The following is a 16,501-nucleotide window of genomic DNA, read 5'->3' as shown; positions in this document are numbered from 1 at the left end:
GCTACTTTCCCCAGGACCACAACATCCCTAAAAAGCTACTTTTTATTAAGTTTCTCCTATGTACCAGGGACTTTGTATGATCATTTATGCACAGTCTTTTTTTTCTTTGTTTTCTGATTACTTTTTATTAATAGGTAATACCTATGTAGTTTAGAAATTAAATTTACATATATACATACACATGTACATATGTACACTTATGCGTATGTGTAGTAAAAGGTAAACCTTAAAAACTTTACAGTTCATCCCCTGACCTAGTTAGTGGTGTGCTAGGCCCTGCTTATACCAGTTTCGGAGAGGTGAGTGTGTTCAAGTCCTACCAACTTAGTGTTCAGTGAAGCTTGAAACCTGCCGTGGTGGGAGTATTTTATTTAACCATAGATATTGGCAAACACAAATTAGGGCTCCCCTCCCCGCCCCCCCCCCCCAGCCTCCGACTTTGGAGAGCTGATTTACCAGCAAATCACTGTTTATCCCCACCACTGTTAATTTTTTGTGGCTCATTCCAGGGTGTCTTTATGCATATACAAAGCAAAGTCCTTCCAGTTTGTTCTCTTTCAAGATTGTTTCAGCTATTCTCTGACCCTTGTAATTCAATATGAATTTTAGAATCACTTTGTCAGTTTCTACAAAGAAATCAGCTGTAATTCTGCATGGATTAAGTTTACTCTGTAGTTCATTTTAACAATATTAAGTCTTCCAACCCATGAATATGGGATGATTTACATTCATTTAGATCTTTAATTTCTTTCAACAATGTTTCATAGTTCTCAGAGTATAACATTTGCATTTCTTTTGTTGATTTTATTCCAAAGATTTTATTCTTTTTGGTGCTATTATAAATGGAATTGTTTTCTCCATTTTCAGATTGTTCATTGCAAGTGTGTAGCAGTACAATTTGGTTTTTTTGGTATTGATTATGTATCCGGCAAATTGCTGAACTTGCTTATCATTTTTAATAGTTACTTAGTGGATTCCTTATGATTTTCTACATACAAGATCACGTAGGGGCACCTGGGTAGCTCAGTTGGTTAAGCATCTGCCTTCATCTTGGGTCATGACCCTGGGGTCCTGGGATTGAACCCTGCATCGGGCTCCCTGCTCTACAAGGAGTCTGCTTCTCCATCTCCCTCTGCAGCTGCCCGTTTGTGCTCTCTTTTTCAAATAAATAAAAATCTTAAAAAAAAAAAAAAGCTCCAAGAAAATTAAAAAAAAAAAATCGCATCATCTCCAACATAGAGGTAATTTTACTTCTTCCTTTCCAATCTGGATTCCTTTTATTTCTTTTTCTTAATTACCCTGGCCAGGACCTTCAGTACAGTGTGGAATAGAAGTGATGAGACAAGACATCCTTCTTCTGTTCCTGATTTTAGTGGGAACATGTCCAGTCTTCACTATTAAGCATAATGTCATCTGTAGGTTTTTCGTAGGTACTATGTTCTGCTTGAGGAAGTTCCATTCTGCATCTAGTTTGTTGAGTGTTTTTATCATGAAAGGTCCTGGATTTCATGAAATCCTTTCTCTGTGTTTATGAAGATGATCATGTGATTTTTGAAATATTCTATTGGTATTTACGTTAATTGATTTTCAGATGTTAAATCAACTTCACGTTCCTGGGATATAAGTCCCATTTGTCATGGTGTATAATTCTTTTTGTATGTTGCTGGATTCAGTTTGCTAGTATTTTGTTGAGGATATTTGTGTCCATATTTGTAAGGTATAGTGGCTGTAGTTTTCTTGTGATGTCTTTGTCTGACTTGTACATACTCTTGTCAACATAATTATTTTCTCATTTACTTTAGCTAATGGCAGCATTAGCTGCTGTTGGGCCTCCTAATCCACGAGCAGATCCAGAATGCTGCAGCATTTTGCATGGTCTCGTTGCAGCAGTGGAAACCCTGTGTAAAATTACAGAATACCAACATGAGGCTCGAACTCTCCTAATGGAAAATGCAGAACGTGTTGGTAATAGAGGCCGAATAATTTGCATTACTAATGCAAAAAGGTGAGACATTAATCACAGTAATTCTTTCTCTGAGGGAATTTTAATGTCTTATTACAGTTTTTATTTTAAAAAACAGGGGCAGCATGTTAGCATTTAAAGTATATCTCAAGTAGCCTTTTTAATATTGAAGCCGTATTTATCCAATTCTAAAATAAAGACTCACTTCAGTGAAAGCTGTTTAGATTGTCATCATATAGGTTAATTTGACTTTTTTCTCATTAGGTTTTCAGCTGATTCTTTGATATTATGAGTGAACATGCTTAAGACAGTTCTTATTGAAGTAATTTTAACTGCCTATAACAGGATACTACAGCTGAATAGCATGTTTGGTTTTTTTTACCGTTTATTCACATTGTTTTTAATGCCGTAGTGATAGCCATGTGCGAATGCTTGAGGACTGTGTCCAGGAAACAATTCATGAGCATAACAAGCTTGCTGCAAATTCAGATCAGTGAGTATAATCATAAGTGAAATAAATATTCCATTTTATAGTCATGTATTTCATTATAATTATTCCAGTATAGTAATAGTAATTGATGGCATTCCCTTGAATTCTCCACTGACTCTACAGATTAACCAGAAAATGTATGCTTGATCAGAAAATTTTTCCATTTTCTCTTTCACTTTAAAATTTTACTTTTTTTTTGATAGGAAAGGTGATCAGAAGGATAAAATAATACATACATTTATAAAACATTTGTTTTGATGGCTTGGTCTCATACTCTGTGTTACAAATTTGTAAAATGAACAGATTGTTGCTAGCGTTATTTAATATGTACCAAATCAAAACACAACAACTAATTGCATTGTATGAATTTTTTTAAAAGAATAAAGCTGGGGTGCCTGGGTGGCTCAAGCTCAGTTGGTTGAGTGTCCGATTCTGGATTTTGGCTCTGGTCATAATCTCAGGGTCATGAGATCAAGCCTCGTGTTGGGCTTGGTGCTGAGCGTGGAGCCTGCTTGGGATTCTGGGTTCTCTCTCTCCCTCTGCCCCTTTCTCCACCCCCCCATCTGCTCTCATAAATAAATAAATAAATAAATAAATAAATAAATAAATAAATAAAGCTATTAAAGACAGGTTTAGGGCAGTTGCAATGTGGAGTTTGTACTAGACTGAGCTATTACTGATTTTCTTAAGTGGAGTACTGGTATTACTGTTAATGAGTAGGATTATTTTCAATTATTATTTCCTGATTTTGTCCTTAAAAATCATTAGTAAAAGGGAAACCAATATACAATATATTTATTTTCTCTGTGGTATTTATCTATTGAAAATTATTCCTGATTACAAGACATTTTCCTTTATTTTTCAGACACACAAAGTATCATTTTTGCATTTGAACTAAATTCTTATATTCATTAAATGTTCATACTAGTATAGCAGTTATACAGTTTTTCTGAATATTTAGCTTTTGTGTTAACAGTAACATCTGATAATAGAGATACACTGTTTTGGTATAGTAAACTTTTAATAGTTTACCTATCTGGATTCTTTACAAACTATGTATTCTTATATGCTAAGTAAAAAGTTTCTCTTTAAGTCTCATGCAGATTCAGAAGTGTGAACTGGTCTTGATCCATACTTATGCAGTTGGTGAAGACAGCCTTGTATCTGATCGTCCTAAAAAGGAAGTAAGTGCAGAAGTAATAGAAGGAAAGATCACTTATATATAAAGAATAAGTGCTGAGAAGGGTTAGCATAACAATGATCATATTGCTGACATTTTTCTGCCAAGAACGTGTTTAGAGTTTTCAAAGCAATCTCTATGGCAAAACACCTAGGATGATTCTTTATAATTGTAGATGTTAAAATGTTTTCTGTTTTACTTGCCGGGTGAAGTTTAACTAAATGTGTTGCAAAACCATACATAGTCTGTATTGTTCCTAAAATTTCAATTACTGTAATGGTTTCAGTTGCTTTAATGACTTTTTATTGTATAAAAATCTTTTTTTCATTATTAGAAGGACAACACACTTTATAACAAAAATAGACTCCAGTAACAATTAATTTTACCTGTCCAGAGGACGAAAGGCTAAACCTAATTTCTAATCTTGGTTTTACTTTTTAAATATAAATTCAAACAATTTAAAGGAAAAGATGAGTCTGTTGATTTTTAAATGGATTTGCATCACATAATATTCTCCATCAGTGTGTTTAGAAATACAGATGTATGTATTTATATAATTATATTAAATGTGTATGTTGTTATGTTCTGGTTTTTCATTTAGCCTTAGTTCATATAAACATGTCTTAGTCTGAGTGTTTTATAGTTAAGTGGTATTTCTAGGTCATTAGCTCTATCACTGTGTTTTTAGGTAGTTTCCAGTGTAAGCCTTTTTTTTTTGTTAACTTTTTTCTGCCTCTTTTGATAATGTGGCTGCATGTTGGCTCTATTTTATGATAACTAAAAATTTATTTACACTAAATAGTATACCTTGGACTGAGTGAAGGTTTATGTTATCTTGTTGTAAGTAACTTTTGGCTGCTTAGTCTCATTTATTGGTGAAGAAATATGGTGTTGTGGCAATTTCCACATTCTTTATTATAATAAATTGTTTTATCTACGGGGGTTTTTCCTCTCCACAAAATTAGTTATTTTCTACAGTATTTCTGTGGGCCATTTCAAATCCACTTTGCATATAGATAAATAGAAGTAAAAATTATAAATTAAAAAATATTTAAATCAAAGACTATTCCACTGTGAGTTTGAAGAGGACAAAGACTTTGCCTATTTACTGCTATATCTTCTAATAGCTCACGTTTCTGGCACATAATATGAATGAATGGGTGTATGAAAATTTTTTGCTAAAATAACGATCATAAAGGCGCCTGGGTGGCTCAGTCGTTAAGTGTCTGCCTTTGGCTCAGGGCATGGTCCCAGAGTCCTGGGATCGAGCCCCACATCAGGCTCCTCCGCTGAGAGCCTGCTTCTTCCTCTCCCACTCCCCCTGCTTGTGTTCCCTCTCTCGCTGGCTGTCTCTCTCTCTGTCAAATAAATAAATAAAATCTTTAAAAAATAAATAAATAAAATAAAATAACAATCATAGTTAATTTATGGGCCTTTTTATTTTTCTAAATTCTAAAAAGTAAAAGTACTTATATTTTACTTCAATCTATAAATATTTTGGCACTAGGTCACACTATATTAATGTTTTATGGGTTTTTTTTTTAATACTTTTTTGTAGTTATCTCCTGTTTTAACCAGTGAAGTTCATAGTGTTCGTGCAGGACGGCATCTTGCTACCAAATTAAATATTTTAGTGCAGCAACATTTTGACTTGGCTTCAACTACTATTACAAATATTCCAATGAAGGTAGGCAGCTCTTTTTCTTGCTATTTTGAGAGCTCTGCTTTGCTTTTTAAATATTTGTTTGACATGTATTATTTATTTTAATTGAACCTTAACTTTTTCTCCCCATATCATATTTTCTATTTTGCTAGCCCACATTCAGTGTCTTTGACCAGGTCAGTACATAGTGAAAAGCAACAAGAAAGGATCACAGAACAAAATTCTGTATTTTTTTTTTTTTTAGTAGGAGCACTGTATATCAACTTTTTTGTTTTTAACTATATTCTCATTATTTTCATCAAAATATAATCTGTATCTTAAATGATGACTTTTTCTGTGATTCTTTTTCTGACAATTATTAGATTTTACTTTGTGCATCCTAGTGGATCTTTTATTTCCTATATTTTTGTTCTTGCTCATCTAGTATGAAGGTGTTTGTAACTAATAGGTCTGACAAGGAAAAATAGCTCCTAGTTTTAAAAAGTTTATTATATCCTAGCTGAGAAACCAAAGATATAAGCCATATGATTTTACTAATGGATTTTCTTAGGAATCTATTGGTATCTGTTCATTTCCATTATTTTATCATTAAGTTGCCTAGGACCAGCACAATGCCTGGCCTATAATAAGCTTCACGTGAATTTTTATTGAGTGGCGTTGAATTTTTTTATCAGTTATGTTTGCAAATATAAAGTGATCACCATCTCTAAAAATTCAAATTGGCTTTAAATTCAGTTTCATTGTTTTGCCACCACATGATCAACACTAAATTTCATGAGAAATATGATCTGTTCATTATTAATTTCCTCCTATACCAATGTCTGGCTCTTTAGTAGAAATTGTAGCCTTATCCAATAGAATGATTTGGATGCAGAAGCAATTATCAAGTAAATTAGTGTAATATATTTTAATATTTGTAATTTCATGAAGTACAAGAAAAATACTCTGAAGGTGACAGATACCTTGCTTTTTAAATTTGACCACATTTGTGTGCAACTGGTGTGACTCTTCAATCTTTGTCTTTTTCTTATAAATAGATAGTATTGAAGGTCTTATTTAATACTTAGTGCAAACAAGTTACTAAACTTGTTTATTAGTCTGTATTTGCTATTTTATATAACTGGTGTTTGCTAATTTCCTATAGGTATTTAAAGATGCTGTTTCCTCCTTTTAACAACTGTTTCACTTTTAATTTGTATGAACTATTTCAATTACATTATATTTATGTATAAAATGTATTGGCAAGACAATGCACTTGGAGTAAAAAATCTAAAGTTTTTGAGGAGTCATTTATGTTAATTCTGATATAATGTAAGAAAAATCATTAAATACTTTATTACTTACATATAGCTAGTAGTTTTTAAATAGAGTTCATATTACCTTGGAAAACTATTGCATCTTTAAATAGATCAATTACTGAGCAAACTGTCCCATTACAGCTAATTATTGTTGGGTGTATTTTACCTCAATTTAAGCAAAAAGCAAAATGAATAATAACTTAATTATTTTGAAAATAAAACCAAGTTATTTTAAATTTTGCTTTAAGGAAGAACAGCATGCTAACACGTCTGCCAATTACGATGTGGAGCTGCTTCATCACAAAGATGCACATGTGGATTTCCTGAAAAGTGGTAAGTAAGAGATGCTGGAAACTAGCATTTTCTAAGATCTAACATATGAAAGCATACTAACAACTTTGAGAAGTTTGTCAGTAAACAAACCTAACGGACAGTAATTCATTTCTTTCCAGACTTGTTCCACAGTATTGTCTATGAATGACCATGGAACTGGCGTTCTGTAAAATTTTCCTCTGGGAAACACTAGGCTACTGGAATAAATACTGAGAAAGACAGCCATAACAGTCATGTCATAGTTTCTCTTTTGCAAGCAAACTACTTTGGGAAAGCAAAGACAGCAAGAACTGACTTGAAAAAGTGATAGACTTCCAGCTTGCCTGCATAAAAACCAGTTGTTTTGAAATTTAAATTTGTTTTCTTTCCTCTAAAAATTATTTGAATCAGTAGGTCTCGTTGCCAAAATCATGATTTCTGTAACTGTATCAGCATGGTTTTGGGGGGAAAGACTCTGGAGATAATAGATAAAAGTCTTAGCTAAATCTTTGCCACCAGCTAGCAAGACCCATGTTTCTGGACTTCATGTTGCACACTTTACTGAATTAAAGATGCTGATTAGATGAACTGTAGTATTCCATCCATTCCTGAAATTCAGTGACATTGCCTTTAAGTTTTGACATTTGGTTAAACCCTTTAGAATGTTTTCTGTGTAATTTGATGCTATCAGAAAATTAAATGGTTGACTTCGATCACGTTGTATGCATCTTTTCTGAAGTTAATACCTTCAACCAGTCATAACAGTTGTTACGTGTATAAGGAATCTTGAAATTAACCTAATACAAATTTCTAACATGAGAAAACCTAAGATAAATGGATATATTAATGTTTAACAAAGGAATGTAGAGAACTTGTTTTTATAGTATGTGGAAATTATTAAGAATCTGTGAGGTAATATCAACTTTTAAAATATTTATTTTTAAAACAAAAAATGTTAAGAGTGTTCTTTGTGATACAAAATATTTCTCTAAGAGTTATTGCTTGACCTGTGGTTGTATGCGTGACACATGGGCACCATGTGTAAATGCTAGAGTGGCCATAGAAACAGGGTGCTGTGGGAACACGGGTTGCGTGTGATTATGCCTCCATGAGTTAGGCAAGCTTTACAGAGATGATATCAGAGCTGGATTTTGATGAGTAAGCTTACACTTTAGCCCACATGCCTTACCTGAACTCCAGATCTACAAGATTCTGCTGGCTAGTAATAGCTATTAAATGTCTCTCAGGCACCTAAAACTCAACATTCCCAAAACAACTGAGGAGCTCCCTGAATTGTTCAGGTCTTCTTCTTCTTCTTCTTCTTTTTTAAGATTTCTTTTTTAAGTAAATCATTTTTAAAGATTTATTTATTTACTAGAGAGAGAAAGAGAGAGAATGAGCATGAGTGGGGGGAGGGGCTAACGAAGAGGGAGAAGCAGTCCCGGGACTCTGAGATCATGTCCTGAGTCGAAGGCACATGCTTAACCAACTGAGCCACCCAGGTGCCCCTTGGTCTTCCAATGTTCCCTCTCTAAGTGAATGACCCTATTGTCTGTCCAGCTATTTAAGGCAGAAACCTCAGTCATCTTTGAGACAGCTTTCTGACATTCTTCATATCTAGTCCATCATCATATTTTCTTGATTTTATCTACTAAGTATCTCTAAAATACATCCATACAACTGCATCTCTACTACCATTACCATCTCTCTGATCTAGCCCATTATTTTCTTACCTAGTATCCCATAGTAGCCTGCTAAATGGTTTGTCTACTCTTGACCTGCTAGCTAGAATAGCTTTCAGAATGCTAATCCTGACCATGTTCCCCTTAGTTTACAATCCTTTATTGCTTTTCTGTTACCCTTAGGATAAAGACTCAACTGTTTAAATGTCTTACCAGGCCTTGCATTGCCTGGTCCGTCCTCCTTTCCATTCTTCTCACAATGTACTCCTCTCCTCTGTTTCAGCCACACGGACCTAAACTTTTCATGCTCCTTCCTTTCACAGTATCTTGGCATCTGCTGTTTTTCTTTCTTGCTCAAATATTCCTCATTTCCTTCACTTTATTTCTTTAGTTAATTTCTACTTATCCTTTTAGACTGAAACTAGTTTTCACTTCTCAAAGAAACCTTCTCCTAATCTCTTAGATTAGGTCAGATCTCTGTATAGATGCTCATGGTACTGTATACATCGTCTTCAAAGCTTTGTCAGCTTTATAGTTTGTGTTTGTTCAATATTACTGTTTTTTTTCATGGAGGAATACTTTATTTCAATTAATATATTGGCTTAGGAAATTAAAAATACCATCCTTTAAAGCTGGACAAAATTATCTCAGCATTTCTCCGAAATAATAGACAGTTGAGAATAGTTAGGACATTTTGACAGAAAAGATGATTTAAGGAGGATTTGCCTTACCAGATACCAAAACCAATTTAAAGACATGTTAATTAAAACACACGGTACTGACATGAGAATAAATAAACAGATCAATGGAATAGAAAAAAATGATTATAAAATGAGCCTTCGAATATTTAAGACATTTGGGTATCATATTTACTTCTTATTTTTTTACGTTTGTTTTTTAAATCACAGATCAATGAGGAAGGGATGGAGTGTGTGACAAATAGTGTTTAAGAAAAATGACTAATTATTTGGGGGGAAATCCTCCTTACCTCTTAAACAGCAAAATAAATCCCAAATGCATTAAAGAATTTAAAGTGAAAGCATTAACAGGAACTAGAAGAATATAATGGTGACTGTTTAAACACACTGAAGATAGGAAAGGGTTTTCTAGGTATAAAATGTAGGAAAAGAAACAACGGAATAAAATACTGATCAATTTTGACCCCACGAAATTTTAAGTTCCTGAATTTAAAAAATAGAACAAACAAAATTAAAAGGAAAAGAGGAAATTGAACAATATTTGTAATGTATATGTTCATTATTATTTTATTAGCATCTGTGCACTCTATTTTACTGTAGACCCCCTTAAGGCAAAACATGTTCACTGTTCCATCTTTTTATATATTTATTTTCTAGACCTCTCATTTTATGTTTCTTACAAATTCATTAGGATTCAGTATGATCAGTTGTGAATTTTAGATTCCTGAACCTTTCTTTCAGTATTTAACCATATTAATACTTATTTAATGTTGTCAGAGGGGAGCAGTTGTAGATTCTTAAATTTTTAAAGAATTTTTGCTCTTGATTTTCATTGCAGTGACTGAAATGATTAATTAATGGGAAATTTGGAGGATAATATTTTAATCAGAGCTAATATCCAAATCCACTTGGTATTTTTCTAGGAGACTTGTATAAAAATGATGTTCTCCCAGAGGTATTTTCTCTTCTAGAGTTTAAACTGTTTTTGGAAGACTTGGGTAAACAATTTTAAGTTTGTGACCTATTTAATAATGTTTTTCTGGCTTATTCTTAAAGGTGATACCCACATAGGTGGCAGCAGTAGAGAAGGCTCATTTAAAGAAACGATAACATTAAAGTGGTGCACACCCAGGACAAATAACATTGGTAGGTATTTTAAAGAAATTGGAAGAGAAGAGAATATATCAAAAGTTCTTTATATATATATATATATATATATATATATATATATATATGGATAATTAGTCTTTCTTTTTGAATTTTTGTTTTTCATTGTTTTAGGGGCTCAGTGAACACTTTTTTTCCTCTTTTAATTATGGACATATTCCATTATATTCTTTCAAATCAGTGTTTTCTTCCATTTCAGAATTACACTATTGCACTGGCGCTTACCGAATTTCACCTGTAGACGTAAATAGTAGACCTTCCTCCTGCCTTACTAATTTTCTTCTAAATGGTAATTTTCAACATTTAGTTGTTTTGTCTGAGAATATTACAAGTGAAATTATTAGTAAGAAATGTGAAAATCTGAACTCTAGAAAGCTCTTTTCTTTAAGATAGTCTAAACATATTTTACCTCCCAAAAGTTATGTAATCGTAAGTACCCTTTTAGCAGTTTTACTGATGTTTAAAAATAAGATGACTTTATGCTTTTCAGATTGTTATATCTAAAAATGTTGCGTAATATATTTTTAAAGTATTTTTAATTTAAAGATTTGGTTGTTAGAGTCTAAGTTGATTTTTTTGGTAGAATAATACAGACCATTTATTTTGGCCTGTTGTATTTTAAATTGCAAAGTATACATTGACTTCTTTTTTGCACAGTTTACCTTAATCATAAGTAAACATATTTTCAATATTATGCCATATGATTCTTAACACATATGACTTTAAATCCATGGTTTCCTTGTGTGAAAATTTAAAAAAAAAAATTAGAGTCCATTTACTAGATTTATTTATTTATTTTAAAGATTTTATTTATTTATTAGAGAGAGAGGCAGTGAGAGAGGGAACACAAGTAGGGGGAGTGGGAGAGGGAGAAGCAGGCTTCCCGCCAAGCAGGGAGCCCGATGCGGGGCTCGATCCCAGGACCCTGGGACCGTGACCTGAACCCAAGGCAGATGCTTAACGACTGAGCCATTCAGGCGCCCCAGTTTACTAGATTTAAATTCTTAATAGCTTCTCCAGTGATTCTTGTGATCAACTAGGTTCGAAACCACTGATGTGGCAGGTCAAAATTAAGCAAAATTTGATTATCAGACTGTATAAAGTCCAGATTAAATAACCTTTGGTCATGTGAAATAGAAAGTAGTTATCATAGCCATGCTGATATATAGGAGGTATTGTGGAAGTGAATAGAGACTTGGCTTTCTCCCCCAAATATTGTGTAGCTTTGTTAACTAGAGAGTTAGCTAACAGTTATCTCACTTTTCTTTTTGATGTCCAGGAGAAAAATTTTATGTACTTGTAATGTATGAAGAATGTAACCAAACATTATACCAGAAACCACTATCCTTATTTTGAAAATGTAAGCTTGGAGTGACCAAGAGAAAGCTAAGACTAGAATTCAGACTTTTAGGACTGGAAATGCAGATATACTGAATTAGCCAGTGCTGCTTAAAATATGAGGTTTAAGGGGCGCCTGGGTGGCACAGCGGTTAAGCGACTGCCTTCGGCTCACGGTGTGATCCCGGCATTATGGGATCGAGCCCCGCATCAGGCTCTTCCTCTATGAGCCTGCTTCTTCCTCTCCCACTCCCCCTGCTTGTGTTCCCTCTCTCGCTGGCTGTCTCTATCTATGTCGAATAAATAAATAAAATCTTTAAAAAAAAATTAAAATATGAGGTTTAATGAAATGAAAAATCTAGACATAAATTTTAAGGGAAAAAATAAGAGGCTATTTTAACTTTATCACTGATAGCATAATCTTGCTTTTGACAGGTCGTTCTGTTTTGTTGGAACAACCACGAAAGTCAGGTTCCAAAGTCATTAGTCATATGCTTAGTAGCCACGGAGGAGAGATTTTTTTGCATGTCCTTAGCAGTTCTCGATCCATTCTAGAAGATCCGCCTTCAATTAGTGAAGGATGTGGAGGCAGAGTTACAGACTACCGGATCACAGTAAGATTCTAATATTTATAAATTGTGTGTTTTGACTATGTCACATTCAGCAAGTAGTTATTGAATGCCTATTACATGTTGAGACCTGTGACAAAATGGGGTTTGGAGAAGTTGATGATATATTATTATTTTGATTAGGTGACTTTTCTATAATACTTACAAGAGCTATTTATCACTATATAGTCTTCCTTATGTATTCAGTGTATATCTAGAAGTATATGGATAGCAATGACACCTATAAGGAAACAATGGAAATTGATTTAAACTAGTATTTCAAGTGGAAGTTTATTTTCTAGTAACTTAATGACAAATAAAAACATTTCAATATTTGGCTGCTGCTACTTTGAAATGATACTAAATTTTGTTATTTAAAGGTATATACAAAGAAGTTGTGTCTGTTTTTGGTAGAAATTCTGTTCTGATTTTAATTTTTCAGTCCCCCTCCCCTCTTTTATGTTCGGTACTTCATGGTTGTTTACTTTGAGGTGGTTGTGAAAATTAAATGTGATTAATGTGTAGGAATGTACTTTGTAAATCATGAAATGTTACATACTGATCAGAATTTTCTTTATTATTTTTATATCTTTTTTTTAATAAGGAGAAAACAAAGTATTTGTTGTAGAAAATTTAGGGAATATAGATATCTTTTTGATCAGAATTTTCTTTATTATTTTTATATCTTTTTTTTAATAAGGAGAAAACAAAGTATTTGTTGTAGAAAATTTAGGGAATATAGATATCTTTTTGATCAGAGTTTTCTTTTTTATTTTTATATCTTTTTTTTAATAAGGAGAAAACAAAATATTTGTTGTAGAAAATTTAGGGAATATAGATATCTTTTTAAATCAAAAACAAGGACTAAATCACCTATAATTCCATCATTCAAAGATCACCACTGTTAACATTTTTTTGATGTTATGTCAAGGAATTTTTAAGTAAGCATTGGTATTCTAATATGATTAATCCCTTCCTTTATCTGTGTATGATATAAAAGAGTTAAATTATAGAAGTGAAGAAATATGAGTGTTCCTTGGTTTTTAAAAAGTAGAAAGAACCATGAATGCATTTATGTTTGAGCCTTTCTTCATCTCCACTGTAATAAAGGCTGATAGGCTTCATGTTCAAAAAGAAGGGAAAAAATTAGTAAGGGGACTGTTAGAGGAAATACTTTGTTGCATATCACAGGACAGAAGACATCAGGGAAACAGACTATTACATGTAATCCATACTGAAACATTAGAAAATAGTTTCTAATTTTATTTTATTTGGTTATCATTAGGATTTTGGTGAATTTATGAGGGAAAACAGATTAACTCCTTTTCTAGACCCCAGATATAAAATCGATGGAAGTCTTGAGATCCCTTTGGAGCGAGCAAAAGATCAGTTAGAAAAACACACCCGTTACTGGCCTATGATTATTTCACAAACCACCATTTTTAACATGCAAGCGGTAAGTATTAAATAGTTTTCAACCTTTCTTCTAGATTAGTTATATGTTCTTTACAGATATCATTTCGTGAGCAAAGAATCAAATATATGAGTTTGCTACAGATAAAGAATTACTAATAGAAAATTGAAATGGTGGTTATGGGTTATCTCACCATGGTGATGTTTAAAATCAATTGAAGTTCTCCCTAGATGCTTTGATATTTGTTTTTCAAGACAGATTTTCTTTTTATTTCTTAAAAAAATTCTAACAGGTAGTTCCATTAGCCAGTGTTATTGTGAAAGAATCTTTGACAGAAGAAGATGTGTTAAACTGTCAAAAAACAATATACAACTTAGTTGATATGGAAAGGAAGAATGATCCTCTGCCTATTTCCACAGTTGGTACAAGAGGAAAAGGCCCTAAGAGGTAGTTTTTCTTACTTTCTCTCTATATCACATTACTTGATACATACTGTTTTTTAAGCTAACGCATTTCATATGTAAATTATATGGTTGGAGGTGTATATAGGTACATATATATGATTGAGATGAAATGATATAAAATACAGAATAGCAGAAATGTATATTATAACTTAGAATTACACCATGAACTAGCTAGGAAGAAAAAGTCCATGTTTAATGATTCCTTTTATTTTATTTTACCAGTAGCAAGTGACACTTCAATATTATTTAAAGAGTATTTCTAAGAACCTTATTTTAAATCTTTACTTCAGAGATGAACAATACCGTATCATGTGGAATGAATTAGAAACCCTTGTCAGAGCTCATATCAACAACTCGGAGAAACATCAGAGAGTCTTGGAATGTCTGATGGCATGTAGGAGCAAACCCCCAGAAGAAGAAGAACGAAAGAAACGAGGAAGAAAGAGGGAGGACAAAGAGGACAAATCAGAGAAAGCAGTGAAAGATTATGAACAGGAGAAATCTTGGCAAGATTCAGAGAGGTGACTTGTTGATAATGTAGTGCCATGGTGCCTTTTGGCGTATCACATTCTGTGTATAGCACATTCGTACATTCATTCAATATGTATTTATTTCACTTTATAACTATAATTTTATCATTTTTAAAATCTAGGATGTCTTGTTGGGGTTAAGAGTTGTAGGGACACCTGGGTGGCTCAGTTGGTTAAGCGTCTGATTTGGTTTCAGCTCAGGTCATGTGATCTCAGCGTTGTGAGATGGAGCCCCAAGTCTGGCTCCTTGCTAGGCATGGAGCCTGCTTAAGATTCTCTCCCTCTCCCTCTGCCCCTACCATGCTACCCCTGTGTGTATAAGCATTTGCGCATGTTCTCTCTCTCTCTCCTCTCTCCAAAAAAAAAAAAAAAATGTAATTTTTTTTTACTGTTGGGGCAAAGGTAGTGTTTAATTTTTTCCTAATGAACTTCTGAAAATCATAATATACCGTGTTTGGTATCAGTCTTTGCTTTATGCATTATGAATATCAAAGATGTAGTTTTATTTCTTTGTTCGGTAAATACTAAATGCCTTGGATATGTCAGGCATTTGGTGTCAGATTTCTTGCCCTGGAAGAACATACAGTGTTGTGGTAGAGAGAGGCATGTAAGTCACTGATTATAGCAAAGTATGGAAAATGCAGTTATAAAAGTAGGCACAGGATGTCCTTGGGAGCATAGAGGAAGAGCAGTCTTATTTCTGAAAACCTTCTGCAATAATGCACTCTTTTTCCTTAGTTTGTGATTTATATGATAACATCAAGGTTAAATTTAAAAAAAAAACATAGAAAGTAATAAAGGCTTCTAAATAAAAGTATCATAACATTTCAGCTGGCTTTGTCTTCTGCCTCCTTGCCAGAAATCAGGCAAAGAATCAGGTAAATACTATAATGGCGATGTTAGTTAAGGCCCTTAAAAACAAAACGGAACCTACTATGGAAAATTTCAAACATCTACAACAATAGAACAAATAGTTACTCATTTATTTTTAACAATTCATGGCAGATCTCATTTCATATATATCCACAGTCACTCACCTCACCACCACCACCACCACTATTCCTCCCACATGGGAATATTTTGAAACTAATTCTAGAAATCATATCATTTCATCCAAAAATAAGTATAACATTTTATTCTCTTTGACCATAGAAGTTCATTTCTTTCTTAGGCCTATTGAACTTCTGAAACAGAATTAGCTCACTTTAAGAAGAGGGGGAAGAAACGTATTCTCGTTCAGACACACTGATCTTTATATATTTTGAGGTGTTTCTGTTCTCTGATGAAACTCAAAATGAGCTTAGAGGTTAGTTCTTAATTTGCGGACTGTAAATACATTTCTACAGCACATAAACTAGGACACAAATGATGATAGATTTCTTAATCTTATTTGTAATTTGAAATAGTGTTTTGTCCACATTTGTAAAAATTAAAATTGTGACATTTCTTCTAAAGATTACATTTCTGACATTTTTAACTTCTTAAATTTTCCTCCCATGTTTTCTTATTTTACAGCGAACTATATTACTGAATTATTACATTATTGTGGGAGGAAAAGGGAAATATGTTTAATTCATTAAGTTTTCTTACCCGATTCTAGGTTGAAGTTTATCTTTTGATTAGTTTCTGGGTTTCCTCCGTGAGAGCAGCTTTTATTAAAACCAGTTTGCAAAGTTTAGTTTAATTATTGAACC

At 33.1% G+C, this 16,501-nt stretch overlaps 1 protein-coding gene across 1 annotated transcript in view; it reads left to right on the top strand.

Annotated features, from left to right (window-relative positions):
- Nucleotides 1-16,501, top strand: part of INTS13 (integrator complex subunit 13) — a 28,154-nt gene that overhangs the window by 5,887 nt on the left and 5,766 nt on the right. The window contains exons 4-14 of the mRNA XM_026502227.4: nucleotides 1,803-2,005; nucleotides 2,376-2,456; nucleotides 3,547-3,637; nucleotides 5,192-5,320; nucleotides 6,843-6,927; nucleotides 10,343-10,432; nucleotides 10,653-10,742; nucleotides 12,227-12,405; nucleotides 13,685-13,855; nucleotides 14,106-14,260; nucleotides 14,568-14,798. Coding sequence (XP_026358012.1) covers nucleotides 1,803-2,005; nucleotides 2,376-2,456; nucleotides 3,547-3,637; nucleotides 5,192-5,320; nucleotides 6,843-6,927; nucleotides 10,343-10,432; nucleotides 10,653-10,742; nucleotides 12,227-12,405; nucleotides 13,685-13,855; nucleotides 14,106-14,260; nucleotides 14,568-14,798 — 1,505 coding nt within the window. The remainder of the gene's footprint in view (nucleotides 1-1,802; nucleotides 2,006-2,375; nucleotides 2,457-3,546; nucleotides 3,638-5,191; nucleotides 5,321-6,842; nucleotides 6,928-10,342; nucleotides 10,433-10,652; nucleotides 10,743-12,226; nucleotides 12,406-13,684; nucleotides 13,856-14,105; nucleotides 14,261-14,567; nucleotides 14,799-16,501) is intronic.

Source organism: Ursus arctos, unplaced genomic scaffold (genome assembly GCF_023065955.2).
Source record: "Ursus arctos isolate Adak ecotype North America unplaced genomic scaffold, UrsArc2.0 scaffold_26, whole genome shotgun sequence".
Lineage (NCBI taxonomy): Eukaryota > Metazoa > Chordata > Mammalia > Carnivora > Ursidae > Ursus > Ursus arctos.
Note: the sequence above shows the minus strand (reverse complement) of the source record. Positions and strands in the feature narration are given on the sequence as shown.